This window comes from Anomaloglossus baeobatrachus, chromosome 2, assembly GCF_048569485.1.
Source record: "Anomaloglossus baeobatrachus isolate aAnoBae1 chromosome 2, aAnoBae1.hap1, whole genome shotgun sequence".
NCBI classification, from domain to species: domain Eukaryota; kingdom Metazoa; phylum Chordata; class Amphibia; order Anura; family Aromobatidae; genus Anomaloglossus; species Anomaloglossus baeobatrachus.
Window position 1 is genome coordinate 35,772,747 of NC_134354.1, and position 19,421 is coordinate 35,792,167.

The 19,421-nt window shown below is 44.8% G+C and overlaps 1 protein-coding gene across 1 annotated transcript in view; it reads right to left on the bottom strand.

Annotated features, from left to right (window-relative positions):
• SIM2 (SIM bHLH transcription factor 2) overlaps positions 1-19,421 on the bottom strand; it is a 163,770-nt gene that overhangs the window by 49,875 nt on the left and 94,474 nt on the right. Inside the window, exon 4 of the mRNA XM_075332918.1 lies at positions 6,063-6,171. Within this exon, the coding sequence (XP_075189033.1) occupies positions 6,063-6,171 (109 nt within the window). The remainder of the gene's footprint in view (positions 1-6,062; positions 6,172-19,421) is intronic.

The window sequence follows — 19,421 nt, forward strand, 5'->3', positions numbered from 1 at the left end:
ACTATGAGAAATAAGATTTTCTGGTCTGATTAGTCAAAGATAGAATTTTTTGGTGATAATTCTAAGCAGTATGTGTGGAGAAAACCAGGCACTGCTTATCACCTGCCCAATACAATCCCACCATTGAAACATGGTGGTGGCAGCATCATGCTATGGGGGTAGGGACAGGACGACTGGTTGCAATTGAAGGAAAGATAAATGCGGCCAAGTACAGAGATATCCTGGAAGAAAACCTCTTCCAGAGTGCTCTGGACCTCAGATTTGGCCAAAGGTTCACCTTCCAACAAGACAATGACCCTAAGCACACAGCTAAAATAACAAAGGAGTGGCTTCAGAACAATTCTGTGACCATTCTTGACCAGCCCAGCCAGAGCCCTGACCTAAACCCAATTGAGCATATCTGGAGAGATTTGAAAATGGCTGTCCACCAACGTTCACCATCCAACCTGACGGAACTGGAGGAGATCTGCAAGGAAGAATGGCCAAGGATCCCCAAATCCATGTGTGAATAACTTGTTGCATCATTTCCAAGAAGACTCATGGCTATACTAGCTCAAAAGGGTGTGTCTACTCAATACTGAGCAAAGGGTCTGAATACTTATGACCATGTGACACTTCAGTTTTTCTTTTTATAAAATTTACAAAGATTTCTACATTTCTGGATTTTTTAAAGAAAAAAAAAATTAACTTTTTTTGAATATACCAAATGGCTGCAATGAAACAAAGAGTGAAAAATTTAAAGAGGCCTGAATACTTTCCGTACCCACTGTACACCAATGTCTTTAGCCTTGTCTGTAGTCTCCTCCTGCACTCATTTATTACTCAATTCCCTCTGCTTCCTCTTATTTCTGTAGATAATCATAAAAAGGACTATGGAAAGGGAGTAATACATGACTGTAGGATCAGACTACATAGTGTTCATTTGTAGTCTGTTACCATGGAGACACATTCATCATTCTAAATAGTAAAAACATCTTTTAAACAAGATTATTTGAAAAGTTGATTTACTTAATCGGTTTGTGTTTAGTAAGATTAGCTAATGTAGAGAGAAAAGACCGGGCACCACAGGCGAGCAACAATCAGCTTCGCACTGGTCTGAGGAACCAGACCGCTATTGCAGACATGGGACACCTGCCCTGGAGCTGCACACTCACAAACAGACCACAGTGCAAAAGTTCAGATACAACACAGGAAAAAGGAAAAAAGCAGAAACTCACTGGGGAATAAGATCAAGTTTTCTTTATTGTGCAAACACGGGTAACATGTAGTGCAGAAAGGGAGAGCCGAAGCCTCGGACAACGGTGACCGTTTCGCGCTAGGGTGGCGCTTCTACAGGTCCTCTCTAAGAGACCCGTAGAAGCGCCATACTAGCGCAAAACAGTCACCCTTGTTCGTGGCTTCAGCTCCTTCTCCCTGCACTATATGCACAATAAAGAAGACTTGATGTCATTCCTCGGTGAGTTGCTGCTTTTTTCCTGTATAAGATTAGCTAATCTTACGTCTGTTTAAGTAAAAAGTGATTAAAGTTTTTTGTGCTAAATGTATTAAAATTTACATTTAATAAATGTATTAAATATTTACTAAAAGTGTCTTTGGCATTTTAAAAAACAAATCCTATTAGCTGGCTTATATTTGACAACATTTGTATCATTTTCACCTAATTTTTCAATAAATGTGGCCTAAACTCCATCTTGTAGTCCAAAAAATGCTTTTTTACACACTTCTTAAATTTGGCAAGTGACAGATAATTAATTTTAAAGAATAGTTTTCAATTACTCCATCGCTTGTAATTAAAAAATAAATAAGTAAATAAATAAAAACTGGGGTGAACTGTTTTGACTGCTTAGATGGACTGTGTTAATTGCTTTGATGGACGGTTTTGATTGCTTTGATGGACTGTTTTGATTGCTTAGATGGACGGTTTTGATTGCTTTGATGGACGGTTTTGATTGCTTAGATGGACTGTTTTGATTGCTTTGATGGACTGTTTTGATTGCTTAGATGGACTGTTTTGACTGCTTAGATGGACTGTGTTAATTGCTTTGATGGACGGTTTTGATTGCTTTGATGGACTGTTTTGATTGCTTAGATGGACGGTTTTGATTGCTTTGATGGACGGTTTTGATTGCTAAGATGGACTGTTTTGATTGCTTTGATGGACTGTTTTGATTGCTTAGATGGACTGTTTTGATTGCTTTGATGGACTGTTTTGATTTCTTTGATGGACAGTTTTGATTGCTTAGATGGACTGTTTTGATTGCTTTGATGGACGGTTTTGATTGCTTTGATGGACAGTTTTGATTGCTTTGATGGACAGTTTTGATTGCTTAGATGGACTGTTTTGATTGCTGAGATGGACTGTTTTGATTGCTTTGATGGACTGTTTTGATTGCTTTGATGGACGGTTTTGATTGATTAGATGGACTGTTTTGATTGCTTTGATGGACTGTTTTGATTGCTTTGATGGACTGTTTTGATTGCTTAGATGGACTGTTTTGATTGCTTTGATGGACTGTTTTGATTGCTTTGATGGACAGTTTTGATTGCTTAGATGGACTGTTTTGATTGCTTTGATGGACGGTTTTGATTGCTTTGATGGACAGTTTTGATTGCTTTGATGGACAGTTTTGATTGCTTAGATGGACTGTTTTGATTGCTTAGATGGACTGTTTTGATTGCTTTGATGGACTGTTTTGATTGCTTTGATGGACGGTTTTGATTGATTAGATGGACTGTTTTGATTGCTTAGATGGACTGTTTTGATTGCTTAGATGTACTGTTTTGATTACTTTGATGGACGGTTTTGATTGCTTTGATGGACTGTTTTGATTGCTTTGATGGACTGTTTTGATTGCTTTGATGGACGGTTTTGATTGCTTTGATGGACTGTTTTGATTGCTTTGATGGACTGTTTTGATTGCTTTGATGGACAGTTTTGATTGATTTGATGGACTGTTTTGATTGCTTTGATGGAAACTGTTTTCTAAAACACCAATTCATGGATTTGACAAAAAAAGTCAAATATAAAGGTGATCAACTGATATCTATGCCGCTGTTCTGTATTTGCAAATAAAGAGCCCAGGATTAATATAATGGTCATCAGCGTGCACCATAGGCCTAACATTAATTTTATAGTTTTATCTCGTATTTATAAGCCAGTAAACCTTACGGAAAACATTAACTGGTTGTAGATGGGGAGAGATATATAACGTATAAGGGCTTCCGTACAGCTGTATATCACATTTGGCATGTTCCTTGCGCCCCGCGCAGCTGCTTGCTGCATACAATGTGTTTTTCTTGGTTATCGCTGGTCTTTCCAAGGATTGTATTTAAACCATATCCTGAGCTGGAGAATCTCGGCCAAAATGTTGTCATATTGCGTTTGGAATTACAATGAGCTGTTTGACTAACAAAATCTCCTCAAAATAAAAATGACAATTGCAAACACAATGCGGTTTATATTTGTAATCCCTGCAGAAATTAAATGGTTAACAATCTAATATGTCTTTTATGAGAAAAAAAATATTACACAGGTGCAGAATTTACAAATCCATCAGGGATAATAGAGATGAGTACAATGATCCTGGAATCAATAATATAGCCTTGAACCATGAACTTAACTGTTAGTGAAGATTTACAGTCTGAGAATACCACCTTAAATTAAAGGTAAAGTATATTCCTGATTGCCCTTTTATCCATGGTTTACCTTCAATGTTGATGAAGTGTTTATGAGATCCACCATGACTGCATGTCTACTCCTTACAACAAGCAATCTTCATCTTCTGTCCCTGACCGAAAACATATCCACCTAACAGTTATAGTATGACTTAAAGAGGACCTGTCACATACTAAAAAAAAATGTACTTAAATACCTTGTAAAAATATCTGACCTCCCATGATTCTGACACTGTTTTCCATTTTACTCTGCGTTTCTCCATTGCAGAGATATTCACATTTGTCTCTTCTGGATCGCACTATGTGAAATCTCTGTTTGCAGACCAACTGGACATTTCTTCACAGTCTTCTGTGGGCATATTTTACACATCAAAGTGCTCATGCAGTGGAGAAGCCATATTCATGTTCAGAATGTGGGAAATGTTTTAACCGGAAATCAAAACTTGTTATACATCAAAGAACTCACACAGGAGAGAAGCCATTTTCATGTTCAGAATGTTGCCTTCCCCCCTCCTCCCAGATGTTGACAATTATAGCTCATCATCATCCGAGACTGGTAGATCAATTGCTGAGCTGTGATTGGCAGTATCTGGAAGGAAGGAGTGAAAGCAGAAAAGCTGAAGAAGCACCAAGTTGGACTGCAAGCAGAGATTTCACATACAGCATTCCAAAAGCCAGAAATGTGAATATCTCTGTAATGGAATGATACAGAGCAAAAAAGAAAAGAGTGGCTCGATCAGGGGAGCTCAGGGATTGTTACAAGGTATTGAACTAATTTTTCAGTAAGTGAAAGATCCTCTTTAAAAGGGGTTCTCCAAATATGTAATAAAAATGATCCCAGTCCCAAAATTAAAATGGTATTTGTTAGGACGGGCTGCAGTCTGAAGACACATAACTCTAGGAAGCTGTGTCTCAATGACAGATGAGCTATATCATAAGCACATATTCCTCTAAGAGCAGAGGAGAAGGGCTGTGATATCAGAAGAAATAAATCATCTCTTCAGCTATCTAATCACAAAGGATTTTTTGAGTGAAGCCAGATGAATATTTGGTATGGCAGCCTCCCTACTCTCTCCACAATAGATAATGGTGCAGTTGGAAATTCAATACCCAAGCCTTTTGTTTTCATAGGAGAGGTGTCTCGTAGTGACTTTCTTCTCTCTAAAAACTCATTTACCTGTGGCCAAACATTTCTGTACTTCAGGACACAACATAAACCACATGAAAGTCGTCATATTAAAAGGCAACTTCAGATCACAGAATCATCAAAGGGTCTGGGAGTACAAATTCATTAAAATGTTTAACTCTGTGGATACAGGACTCAACCTGTCAGGAGGATTTTTGACTCACTACAAAATCTGAGGAGTCTGTTCCAGAGACTGCTAGGGCACCATGCCTCTGATCCTACATGGATATTGGGACAATAAATCTTTCACACCACTAATCAAAGCTAATTAAGGATTCACTCTCTAAGCTCAATGTTTGTTTATTTAAACTGCTCTGTTTGTGTATATATTTTTGTTTCTTGAGATATTTTGTCATACCATGCCTGATGAAGGGACCTGAGATATCTTCTGGAAAGCTTGCTTTGTAACACCATTTTATTTTATTTTAGTTAGCTATTAAAAGGTATCACAACTACAAAATTATAATTTTGTTTCTCTCACTGAGAACAATCAATCATCTTTCTTCTCTGTCACACATGAATGCTCAGCAGAACCAAGTGATCATGTGCATGTGTTCGTGTAAATTGGGAGAGATAGCTATAGCTGCTGGCCAAATATTCGTCTGACATTTGACATTTATGTGTATTTACATTTGAACACTCCAAACTGGGCCCTTTAAAATGGTTGTCTAAAATAGACAATCCCTTATGGTACAGGCCTTCTAAAACGTTGAATGTGGTGGATGTATTTTTCCACAGTTGACCAGATTCCACCATCACTTTGGAGCATCAAGGTTCTTTATTCACATTTGCCCAGATTCCACCATCACTTTGATGGAGCATCAAGGTTCATGTTTAGTCGGAAGCTGTAGTTATGGTTTACTATACTTGGATTTGACCCAGACTGTTTATTGACCTTGTTTTCTGACCCATATCTGTGATCTTCACCAGCAGTGGCCACCGGAGAGTACTCCTGAGATGTGATCTGTTCTTTTCTGTCCATACCTCTGAATATCCTACCATTACATCTGGCCAGTTGCAAACTAGTCACCCTATAGTTTTCCAGTAGAGCCTCTGTGACCCTATTCTTACACCTCCTACAATATTCCAGAGCGAGCAGTCTGGTTCCAGTGCTGAACGCTTGCACAACACCAAGATATAACACATGTATAAAGCTGACGGTAATATGAGACCTTCGTTCCAGCACGAAATAGAAATCTACCTTGTAGTAAGTGCGGATGAAGAGGCTGATGAGCTGTCAGTACGGCCGTCATCTCATCGTGATCTGATGGATGGATATATTCATAAATACTATTGCCGGTCAGTTCCACCTGCCAAAAGAACAGAAATAGAGTCAGCTGACGATACCTGATCTGAATGTAATGTCTCAATTATTGTTTCCGAAGAACAATGTAATTTCATTACGGAGGAGAGCTCTACAGGCACCGGCACTAAACCGTCCACTACTCCTCCGAGCGAAGTAAATCCCGAGACGTTAAAGAAAATCCCCTCTTCACACTTGTAATGGATTCATTAACTTAGAAGCCAATGTTTGCTTATCCTGAAGATTAGAGGACGCTGTATGAGAATACAGGACATAGGTGGCTCTTGCAACCGATCGTGTCTGATGATGACTTCATACAGTGCGTCTTCCGAGCTAGAAGCAACACATCTCTAAAGAAGCTAAAGTATCATGCTTTATGACCAACGAAAAGTGCTCAACTGGTCCAACCTTAGTGCCAAAAAATACTTTGGTGAGTTCAGGTTCTGTTGTGCCCGAATGTTCCAGCAGAAGATAACCCTATTTTCTAGCCAGCATCACTGAGCACGCTCTGGTATCTACTAGGCTTCACGGGGCATCATAGCATGAGGCGCGCTACGATATCATGATATTGGGGGGGTTTAGAGGCAAAACCGAGGATGGCAGCTGAAAAAGTGAAGACTGCTCTTATACAGCTGTCACAGAAGATTGAACTGGACACTGGACGAGGGGTGGGTGCAGATTACTACATTAGACTTTACAGTGGATCTATCATCAATACACACTGAATACATTATTAAATGGATACCTTTGACTTCATGAGGCTGGTGTATTTACTTTGAAAATCCATGTAAAAGTGGCACTATAATCCTGATATTAAAGAGGACTTGTTGCCTGGTCAAAAGTATCCAGTTCTTATTTATCATATTTTATGCCCCGAGTATTCTGTTTGGGTTTTTTAAATGAACCATATGGTTCCAGAGATATGACCCTTTTTATTTTGTGCTACTTCATATGGTCTTTACCAAGGGGGTGTGGACCACAGGATTTTCATAAAAAGTAGCAGGAAATAAAAGGGCCCAAATTTCTTGAACTGTATGAAAGATTACCAAAAAAATAGAATTTATATATATATATATATATATATATATATATATATATATATATATATATATATATATATATATATTCGGAGGAGAAGCGGTAATAAAACAGGAGCAAAAACTGGACACTTTTGACATGGTCCTCCTTACGGTCAGTGTTAGCTAGGGTCATTATGAAGAAAAAGTTCAAAATGGATTATACAACCCTTTTGACAAAGATTTTCCACGTAAGTACACCGGCTTCATCAGGTAACAAAGATCTTGTGTAAAGCTTGTATTGTGAAATCTGTTGACAGATGTGCTTTAACACTTGAACTACTGAGGTAGTCATTTTGACTACTTTGCACCATGTATTTCTATATAGGTGTCACGAGTCCAGTAGTTCTAGTGTTAATAATGATAAGTCTCATCTCCTTATCTGAGGCTGGGTATAAAGCTGTCAATCAAAATGTGCCAGGGTATGGTAAGTCGGAAGGAGCTGCCCCAATGACTTGTCTCAAAATTCCTGGCTACAGGGTAAACAAAACAATAAAAGAAGAACCTGTCACTTTCATGTAACATTTTTATCTAAAACTCTGAGTCTTCTTCAGACACACGGATTGCTAAGAGCTAAGTAGAATAGATGTAGACAATACAACCAAATTGCTATGAAAAAAGACCCCTCCTCCTTCTCACTGATCTGTTTCTGGCTGTAACTGGCTGCAGCAGGAGCCTCCCCCTTTTGCACTGTCCCCAGTAGGAAACTTCTAAGCCCTGCCCCCTTGTCTAAGCTCCAGCCTCATCCATCCAAAAGCCAAAAAAAGAAACCATAGCAGCAAGAAATTATTCTGTGTTCTCTGCAGGATATTTCCAAGATGAACGGCATTGAGCCCTGAAAAGTAATAAATCGGCTGTGTCCCCTTCTCCTTCTCACTACCCTGCATTTGGCTGTAAGACAACTAGCTGCAGCAGGAGCCTCCCCCTTCTGCACTTCCTACAGTAATAGACAAGAAGTAAAAAACAGATCAGAATAAATTATACCATGCTCTTGAGGATTTTTACAAGATGACCTGCAAAGAGCCTTCAGAAACAATGAATTGGGCTGTGTCCCCTTCTCCTTCTCACTGCCCTGCATCTGGAAATAAGACAACTAGCTGCAGCAGGAGCCTCCTCCATCTGTACTACCTACAGTAAGGGACAAGTTGTAGAAAACTGACCAGAAGAAATTTTCCCTAGCTCTGTGGGATTTGGAGGAAGTTGGACTGCAAAGAGCCCTGAGAAACAATGAACCAGCTGTGTCCCCTTCTCCTTCTTACGTCCCTGCATCTGGCTGCAAGACAACTACCTGCAGCAGAAGCCTTCCCCTTCTGCAGTGCCTACAGTAAGGATGAAGCAGTAGAAAAAATAAATTATCCTGTGCTTGCAGTATTTTTACAAGATGAACTGCAAAGAAACCTCAAGATATGTGTGTGTATATATATACATATATACACAGCTGTGCTGAAATGTTGTGCAGATTTTTTGCTTTCTTGGCCTTTTTCCAAAGAACAGGAAAGGGATACAAAAAGATATCCAAGGAATTGATAGTGCCAGTGTTCAAACTGTGATTAACAAATGGAAAATCAGGGGTTCTGTAAAAACCAAACCATGATCAGGTAGACCAACAAAAATTTCAGCCACAACTGCCAGGAAAATTGTTCGGAATGCAAAAAAACCCCACAAATAACATCAGCTGAAATACTGTACTCACTGAAAACTAGCGGTGTGGCTGTTTCAAGATGCACAATAAGGAGGCACTTGAAGAAAAATGGACTGCATGGTCGAGTCGCCAGAAGAAAGCCATTACTGTGCAAATGCCACAAAGTATCTCAACTACAATATGCCAAACAGCACAGAGGCAAGCCTCCAAACCTCTGGAACAAGGTAATTTGGAGTGATGAGACCAAAATCGAACTTTGTGGCCACAACCATAAATGTTACATTTGGTGATGTGTCAACAAGACCTATGATGAAAGGAACACCATTCCTACCGTAAAACATGGCGGTGGATTGCTGATATGGGTATGTGTGAGCTACAAATGCACAGGAAACTTGGTCAAAGTTAAACGAAAGATGAATGCAGCATGTTATCAGCAAATACTGGAGGCAAATTTGCACTCATCGGCCCGGAAGCTGCGCATGGGACGTACTTGGATGTTCCAACATGACAACGATCCAAAAAACAAGGCCACGTGGACCTGTGATTGTCTACAGCAGAGCAAAGTGAAGGTTCTGGAGTAGCCATCTCAGTCTCCTGACCTCGATTTCACTGAGCCACTCTGGGAAGATCTCCAGCGCGCAGTTCATGCAAGAAAGCACAGGAATTTACAGGAACTGGAGTTTTTTTGCCAATAAGAATGGGCAGCTTTACCATCTGAGAAAATAAAGAGCCTCATCCACAACCACCACAAAAGACTTCAAGCTGTCACTGATGTTAGAGGGGGCAATACACGGTATAATGGAGTGGGGTATGTGATCTTTTGATTAGGGTCATTTCAAGTTTTCTGTTCCTTTAATAGAAGTGCACTACGTATATAAGTTCCCCCTTCCCATGCAACACTCTCGCCAGCCCTAGTTAGACCACTTCGGCACTGTCCTACACTATTGCATGGAGGTCACAGTTGCAATGAATGAAATTCTGCAGATGTGGAGTTCCCGTTAAAGCTGTGCCTCAGTCTAGTAGTATCGTTCTCCTACCTCCGCAGTATCTTGGTGCATATCTCGGCCTCATTACAACATTTATTGGCAGAGATGATAGTAAACTCCTGCACTCGTTCACATACTATAAATTTATATGAGATTCCCTCAATCCCCCTGAGATCGGGGGGAAAAAAAGAAAACGTTAACTTCATCCAATCGACCTTCGCGTTTCCTTATCTGTTTTTCAACCACACAAATGTAATTTTTCTCTCCTGACAGAAGAAATGATTTACTATATCACAAAATAATTTCTGTAAAGACAGGAGGTTTTACCGAACATGACAAATCGCCAGACATATTAAATTCAGAGCAGTAAAGTCTGAATAGAAAGGAATATTCCAATCTCTGGTATTATCGGTGCTCCGGTGGGGCGCGCGGATTACCGTATACACACACAATGTCTTCCAGATGTGTCAGCGCTGGACGTGGTGCCCAGATCCATGTTTCACATCACTTTACAACATGTCTGTAATGTCTACCGCCAGGTCACACAGGCCTCCTGCAGTTATTTATGTGTGATACCGACCACCAGACAGCTGACACCAAGCATTGATGTGTAACCTGTCCTTAAAGGGATTGTCCATAATTTATACAAGTTTCCCCAAACAGGCCGGACTTGTAAAAAATACTAAACAAATGTGTCATATAATTATTGTCAAAATACCGCCAAATGCTCGGTGTGACGACAAAGAAAAATCTTCTGCATGCGCCACCTGAGAAATTCTCTAACTGCTCCAGAAGTCCGAGATGTCTCCTCGTTTTTTCTTGATGCCTCCCCGATGTTCTGGGAGAGTTGGCAAATATGCAAAATAGATGTGTCCTTCGGGTTCATTTGCAACTAGGCTTATACAGAGGGTTAAAAATTGTTGTGCTCTTACATGTGTCTGTGCCTTGTGTTAGTGCCATTCCTGTCCGTGCCTTTCATTAATCCCATGTTTTAGTGTGTTGTGTTAGTGGCGTGGTTGTGGCCTTTTGTTAGTGCCATGTGTTAGGGCCATGTGTTAGTACTATGTGTTTGTGCCTTGCATTAGTGCCATGAGTTCATGCTATATGTTAGCGGCAGGTGTTCATGCCTTGTGTTAGTGTTGTGTGTTTTTGCCTTACGCTATTGCCTTATTGCCATATGTTTGTTCCTTCATTAGGGCCATGTGTTAGGGTCATGTGTTAGGGCCAAGTGTTAGGGTGATGTGTTTGGGCCATTTATTCATGCCTGGTGTTACAGCCAAGTATTAGTGCCATCTATTCATGCTTGATGTTAGGGCCATGTTTTAGGGCCATACGTTACTGCCATGTGTTGGGGCCATGCATTAGGGCCATAGATTTGTGCCTTGTCATAGGGCCATATGTTAGGGCCATCTGGTAGGCCCATGTGTTAGGGCCATGTGTTTGTGTGACGCCCCTGAGCTGTGGCGGTAGCTGTATTTCCCTTCACGGTTGAGCAGTTGCCTTCAGTCGGGTCTTTGCTGCTGGGAAACCCCGGAGGTTCCCGTCGCTGACGGATTTGACCGGTTTAACGGCGACTCCAAGCCTGGTCGGGGTCCGTAGGCCCTGCCGAATGGTGCTGGCTTCTCTTCGCTCCCCGATTCGGTACCGGCGGGCCACCGCCCGTCCCCGGTCCTTACGGTTATGCGTCAATCGGCCTCTCCTGCAGACGGTCACCACCGTCTGCCAACCTTGCTCTAGGGTGCCCGGGCCACGTACCCGGACACGGTCAGTATGCTCTTGCTCCTCAACTACCACTTCCCTCAACTCTCTCCACTCCACTCCAAAACTACTCTGACTTCCTTTCCCGCCTCCAGGACTGTGAACTCCTCAGTGGGTGGGGCCAACCGCCTGGCTCCACCCCACCTGGTGTGAACATCAGCCCCTGGTGGAGGGAGGCAACAAGAATTTGTGTGTGTGACTGATGTGCCTAACCGGGGTGTGGGGTGTGTTGTTGCAGTACCTGTGACATCCTGGCTTGTCAAGGGCGCCACACTAGGGCAATGTCTTAGGGCCATGTCTTAGGGCCATGTCTAGGGCCATGTCTAAGGGCCATGTGTTAGTACTATGTGTTAGTACTATGCGTTTGTATTGTCTTTGTGCCTTGCATTAGTGCCATGTTTTCACGCTATATGTTAGCGGCAGGTGTTCATGCTTTGTGTTAGTGTTCTGTGCTCTTCCCTTTCATTATTGATTATTGCCATGTGTTTGTTCCTTCATTAGTGCCATATGTTAGTGCCATGTTTTAGGGCCAAGTGTTAGGGCCAAGTGTTAAGGGGGCTTTAACGTTGCGACATCGGTAATGATATATCGTCGGCGTCACGTCGTTAGTGACGCACATCCAGCGCCGTTAGCGATATCGAGCGTGTAAAACCTAGGAGTGACGATCAACGATCGAAAATTCGTTCAAAAACGGTGATCGTTGACACGTTGCTCATTTCCTTAATATTGTTGCTGCCACAGGTACGATGTTGTTCATTGTTCCTGCGGCAGCACACATCGCTATGTGTGACACCGCAGGAACGATGAACATCTCTTTACCTGCGTACACCGGCAATGCGGAAGGAAGGAGGTGGGTGGCATGTTACGTCCTGCTCGTCTCCGCCCCTCCGCTTCTATTGGCCGGCCGCTTAGTGACGCCGCAGTGACGTCGCTATGACGCAGAACGCACCTCCCCCTTGAGGGAGGGATTGTTCAGCAGTCACAGCGACGTCGCTGAAAAGGTATGTGCGTGTGAAGCTGCCGTAGCAATGATGTTTGCTACGGCAGCGAGCACCAAATGTCGAACGACAGACGGGGGCGGGTGCCAACGCGCTTGACATCACTATCAATCGCTAGCGATGTTGCAACGTGTAAAGCCCCCTTTAGGGTGATGTGTTTGTGCCAGTCATTCATGCCTGGTGTTATGGCCAAGTATTAGTGCCATGTATTCATGCTTGATGTTAGGGCCATGTTTTAGGGCCATACGTTAATGCCATGGTTTAGGGCCATGTTTTAGGGTCATATGTTAGTGTCATATTTTAGTGCTTTGTGTTGGCGCTGATCACCCTTCATTAATTTTGGATTTGCTTTTTTGTGTGTACCATGCTGGCGTTTTTTTATTATAAGACTATACTTTTACCTGTTGATTTCTTGAGAAAATTCTGCATGTGTGCTTTGGGTGAAAATATGCATTTGGCCATGATATGTTGGGAAGCTCCTAACTCAGTTTGCCATGGATATTCTTGGACGGCTGAGGGCCCATGTAAGTATGCCATACACCAGGGGTGGGCAATTAATTTTCCCATGGGGCCGCATGAGAAATTGGGATGGTTTTAGAGGGCCGGACTAATATAGTTAACTCGGTTCTACACATATATATATATATATATATATATATATATATATATATATATATATACACACAAACACGCATATATACTGTGTGTGTATAATATATATACACATACACACAATGTATACATACACACACAATCCCCATATACTACATCACTACACCCGCCACATACTACACCTGTAATATACATCAGTATACTCTACACCTGTAATAAACTACACCTCTATATACTATACCACTATATATTACATCACTACACCCCTATATACACCTGTAATATGCTACATCACTATATACTACACCTGTAATAAACTGCAGCACATCACTATATACTACACCTGTGATAACCTACATTACTACACCCCTATATACTACACTTGTATTATACTACATCACTACACCCCTATATACTACACTTGTATTATACTACATCACTACACCCCTATATACTACACTTGTATTATACTACATCACTACACCCCTATATACTACACTTGTATTATACTACATCACTACACCCCTATATACTACACTTGTATTATACTACATCACTACACCCCTATATACTACACTTGTATTATACTACACTCCTATATACTACACCTGTATTATACTACACCACTACACCTGTAATATACTACACCACTACACCCCATATACACCTGTAATATACTACACCACTACACCCTTATATACACCTGTAATATACTACACTACTACACCCCTATATACACCTGTATAATACAGGTGTATATAGTGGTGTAGTATAATACAGGTGTATATAGGGGTGTAGGGAATACACCTAGGGGGGGAGAAGAGCCCATACAGCTCACCAGGGCCCATAAATCGGGGGGTGGGGAGGGCACATACCGCTCAGGTCACGGTGGAGAGGGGGCCCACACAGAGCCGGAAAGAAGCACTGTGCTGGGGGTCGCTGGCTGGCACTGCAACTCTCATCTGTGGGATGAGCAGGACGCCGGCCGGTAGCTCCGCCCACAGATTAAGTTCAGCCAGGAAGTCTTTGCTCCTTAAAGGGACGGCGCTGCAGATTCCTACTCGGCCCGGGGGACAGCAGAACTAAGGCGAGTGGGTCCTGGCCAAGGGTCACCAGAACTGACGAGGCCGAGTGGGCCCCCCGGCTCTCCAGGGCCCCGGCATTTGCCCGGGCACTGATGAGGGCAATCTGACCACGTGCCTCCCGGAGCCTGGAGCTCCGCACAACAGGTCAGATTGCTCTCATCAGTGACTGGCCAGCAAGGACGCCCTGAGCCAGGCGGGCCGGTCACAGAGAGTAGGCGGGCCGGATGTGGCCCGCGGGCCGCCCCTTGCCCAGGTCTGCCATACACGGTGCCATACACGGTGCTCATGTGCATGCTGATATGTTGTGTCTCCAGTTACATGTGACATGTCAGTCGCACGTAAGTCTGGTTTTCCTGTCATTCAGGTCAGTCACAGATCACACTTATTCAGGTGACAGCTTGCATTTTTTCAACATGGTCATTTTTTAAGTTCAGGGCATAACACTCTGCCCCTGTAATGTGCTGGATTCACAGTCGCACTGCTCGCTGCAGCACAGGTTTAAGGTTTCTGAATTGTAACGAGCAGTGCAACTGTGAATCCATCACAAATTGTTATTCCCCCTGGATGGAAGCGCTCCAAAGACTATGTATGACTAAAAATCTTCAGTTAGGTCACTCTATGAATACAGAAAAAAAAATATTGTGGAAAAAAATGGTTGCTATGGCTGTTTAGACCCATCAAAAACAAAGTTAAAAATCATATATAAATGAAAAAAATTCACAGAAATCAATGCTCTGGGTTTTAGTCATCCTGTTCCTTTCTGTGGCAGTCTGTTCTAGCCGTAAGAAGAGGCCGCACCGTCTCTTCACCACCAGAGGTGGAGCTGTGCCATTGTCCTGCGGTGACCTGCATTCTCTGTTGCTAAGCAACAGCCTGAATATATTTGTGCCGTCACTTAACAAACAGTGCGACAAAAAATGATTCATTATGGAGAAAGAGAATCTATAGAATAATTATAATAATTACAAGGAGCTTATAGCAGAAGAGATGATGTTGGAAACCACCCTCCATGTATACAGAACACGTGCATGTCCACGTATATCATAATCCTCTGCAGCAGAAGCCTCCAATAAAATCATAGGGCCCCAGAGCAAATATCCTAATTTCAGCCAATCACCGAAAAAAATATTTGGTGGAGTAGGCGTCGTCACAGAAGGACATACTGTACCTCACAAATTGTAGACAAGGAGGACATGTATTGTGGCACTTACCAGGAGATTTGCTTCTCTTGAAGCCCCTCAGTGTTCTCACCCACTAAGATACCCTTTTCTTAGCCCTTACAGAGTATGATGTCCCATAGACTGTATGATATCCTCATAGTGAATTCCATAAGACACACTGTATAATACCTTTATACACAGAATGATGCCCCACAGACTGTGCTACCCTGATATCTGATAGTTCCCCCCAAACAGTATGATGTCCCCACAGGTAACCCACAAAGTTTAATGTCCCCACAGTCCTCCCCACACAAAGTATGATGCCGAGACACTCCTCCCCACATAAAGTTTAATGCCCCCATATTCTCCACCACACAGTATGATACCGCCACAATAACCCACATGGTATGATGGCTTCAAAGTCCCCCCACACACACACACCCACACACAGTATGATGCCGAGCGCCGATCTCTGCCAGGACCACGTCTGCTGGCGATTCATCCATGCAACGTCAACAGAGCAGCGCTTCTTTATCTGGGCTGCTCATGCTAATTGACAGCTGGTTTCCCGCAGTTAAGGGGGCTTTACACGCTGCGACATCGCTAGCGTCTGCTAGCGATGTTGCGAGCGATAGCACCCGCCCCCGTCGTTGGTGCGATATGTGGAGATCACAGCCGTAGCGAACATCATCGCTACGGCAGCTTCCCACACACATATCTGTTCAGCGACGTCGCTGTGGCTGCCGAACAATCCCTCCTTCAAGGGGGAGGTGCGTTCAGTGTCACAGCGACATCACAGCGACGTCACAGCGGTGTCACTAAGCGGCCGCCCAATAGCAGAAAAGGGGCGGAGATGAGCGGCCGGAACGTCCCGCCCACCTCCTTCCTTCCTCATTGCCGGTGGACGCCGCAGGAACGACAAACAACATCGTACCTGTGGCAGCACCGACAATAAGGAAATGAACGACGTGTCAACGAGCAACGATTTTTCCCGTTTTTGCGCTCGTTGATCGTCGCGCCTTGGTTTTACACGCTGCAATGTCGCTAACGGTGCCGGATGTGCGTCACTAACGACGTGACCCCGACAATATAGCGTTAGCGATGTCGCAACGTGTAAAGCCCCCTTTAGGCAGTGGGGAGACATCTGTCAATCAGTATGAAGTCTGCAGAGCAGAGTGGAAAAGAAGTCGGCGTTCTGTCGAGTGATATTAGAACACCTACCTGCCTTTTATCGCTCAGGTACATTGTAGAAAATAGTCCCGGATATCTTCTGTAATATCCACATGTTGCATTTCTGCTGCGTTTTTTCTGCAGCCAAAACCTTTTCTCTAGGCTTCCAAACACCAGGTTTTGCTACATTTTTGCTGCATTTTTTCTAGCATTTTTTTTATTTATCATTTGCCTAGAGTGCATGTTTAATAAAGTTCATTTAGTTCACCATAAAAGCACCAAAAACTCAGTGGCTGCGTTTTTGCAGCATTTTTGCACTGTCTCATTGTGTGACGCCCTGGGCAAGCCAGGGGTCACAGGTCACAACATCACATGCACCCCACATTCCCTGCAGGAACACCAAGCTAACCCAAAATCCTTGTTGCCTTCCTCCAGGGGCTGATGTCCACACCAGGGGGTGGGCCAGGCGGTGGGCTCCGCCCACCGAGGAGTTCACAGCCCTGGAGGCGGGAAGAACCAGGCAGATAGAGTTTAGGAAGTAAAAGGAGAAGGAAGTGAAGTGGTAGAGGAGCAAAGGAAAGAAGCTGAAGTGACAGAAAAGTGAGAGTAGTAAAGCCTGAAGTTGGTCCGGGTGTGTGCCCCGGACTGTGACAGAAAGGTCAGCAGACGGCGGTGATAGTCTGCAGGGGGACTGTTTGGAGGTTGCTGGAAGGACCGCGGACGGGTGGTGACCCGGCGGTACCGGAGCAGTATACGAAGAACAATCAGCACCAGGGCAGGGGCCTTTCGGATCCCGGCAAGGCTAGGAGTCGCCATAATTTGCCAAATCCGTCAGTGAAGGGGACCTCTGTCTCCTAACAACCAAGTCCCGATTGAAGGCAACAACCCGACCGTGAAGGGGAGACACCGCCACCGCCAGAGTACCAGTTTCCCAGGGCCAGCGCCTGCGGGCAAAGTAGGGCTCCTTCGGCCCAGATTGAAGCCGAGGAGTGAGTAACCGGTGGGGACCCATCGCTACCAAGAGACTTTACATAGGTGCAGGGAAGAGACCGTCACCGCTAACTGCAGGAAACCGCAGCACCGCAACCGTCCGAGGGACCCGTCCAACCAGCCGTTTGTTTACCGAGAACTGTGTCGTGTTTACTGGCTGAGTGAGTACCTCCGTGCCGTGCGGCACAGCGCTGCCCCTGCGCCCCTGCACCTCCACAGGCCCCATACCCGCCTGTCCACCATACCAACCCCATCACTGGGCCCCGGGAGCACCAAAACCCCTACCCACGGAGGGGCAAGTCAACAACTGGCTGCTCCATACCATCACTCCCGGGATCCCCATACAGAGCAGCGGTGGTGTCCACTTAATCACCACAACCGTGGGTGGCGTCACGGACAATAGACTATCCCAAAACCCAATCCCCTTTCACTCACGGTCAAGGAGCGCCGCTCGAGTCCCCGGGATCCGGCCCATCGCTCGAGCCACCGAGCAGCAGCAGGCCGCAGCAGCCGCGGCAGCCAGACCCGAGCAGTGGGAGAGCGTGGCGTCCCCTCCTCCGCCCGCGACAATTGCTTTCAATGGTGAAAGACTTGACACGCTGCGTCTTTCAAAAACACAGCAGTTTTCCATTTCAGTCAGGAAAAAAAACAACAAAAAACATTTATGTGCATTACATTTCTGCAGTCTCATTGCTTTTGCCAAAAGCAGCTTTTAATTTGCATAAAACTCATGAAAAAAAATATGCAAAAACATACCGTGTGAACATAGTGTGATGCCCTGGCAAAGCCAGGTTGTCACAGAAAGAGTTAATCCTCCTTGGTAATCTGACCACATCCCCCAGGGTAAGAGAAAAGCAGAGCAGAGGGGAGGGGCTGAAGCAGAGTGTTTGGGGAGACAGACAGAAGAGGAGTCTGGAGTTGTAGCTCCCAGGCTGATAGTGAAGCGTGCTCCGAGAGGGCCGGGACAGGCTGCAGTTGTCGCGGGCGGGGAGGAGGGTGTCAGCACACCGCGCTCACCCCTTCTGCTCGGGTCCGGCAGTTGCTCCTGGTGGCTCGAGCTGCGGGCCGGATCCCGGGGTGTCTCGAGCGACACTCCTCGCCCGTGAGTGAAAGGGGGTTGTTTGTTGGGATTATAGTTCGTGACGCCACCCACGGCTGTGGTGACTGCACCACCGCTGCTTTGGATGGGGAACCCGGGGATGGTGATGGGAGCAGCCAGGTGTTGTGTTGCCCCTCCGTGGGTAGGGGTTGGTGATCCCGGGGCCCGGTGAAGAGATGTAAAGTGTAGGGCCTGGAGGGCGCAGGGACGCGGGGGCAGCGCTGTGCCTTGCGGCACTGTGGTACTCACTCAGCCTGAGACTTGGACACAGTTTGTACGGTAAACCAAACGGCTGGTAGGACGGTCCCACAGACGGCTGCACCTGCACTCCCGGTAGGTGACGGTGATGTCTCTCCTCCTTGCACCTGTGTTGTCTGATGGTATCGGTGGATTCCCTCCGGTTACCCGCTCCCCGACTGCAATCTGGGCCGGAGGAGCTCTACACTTTGCCCGCAGGCGCTGGCCCTGGGGAAACTGGTGCCTTGGCGGTGGCGGTGTCTCCCCGGTAATGGTCGGGCGGTTGCCGTCAATCGGGACTTTGTTGCTGGGGGATCTGCGTCCCCTTCGCTGACGGATTCGGCAAATTGGGCGACTCCTAGCCTTGCCGGGGTCCGAGAGGCCCCTGCCCTGGTGCTGACTGTCCTTCGGAACACTGCTCCAGACCACCGGGCACACAGCCAA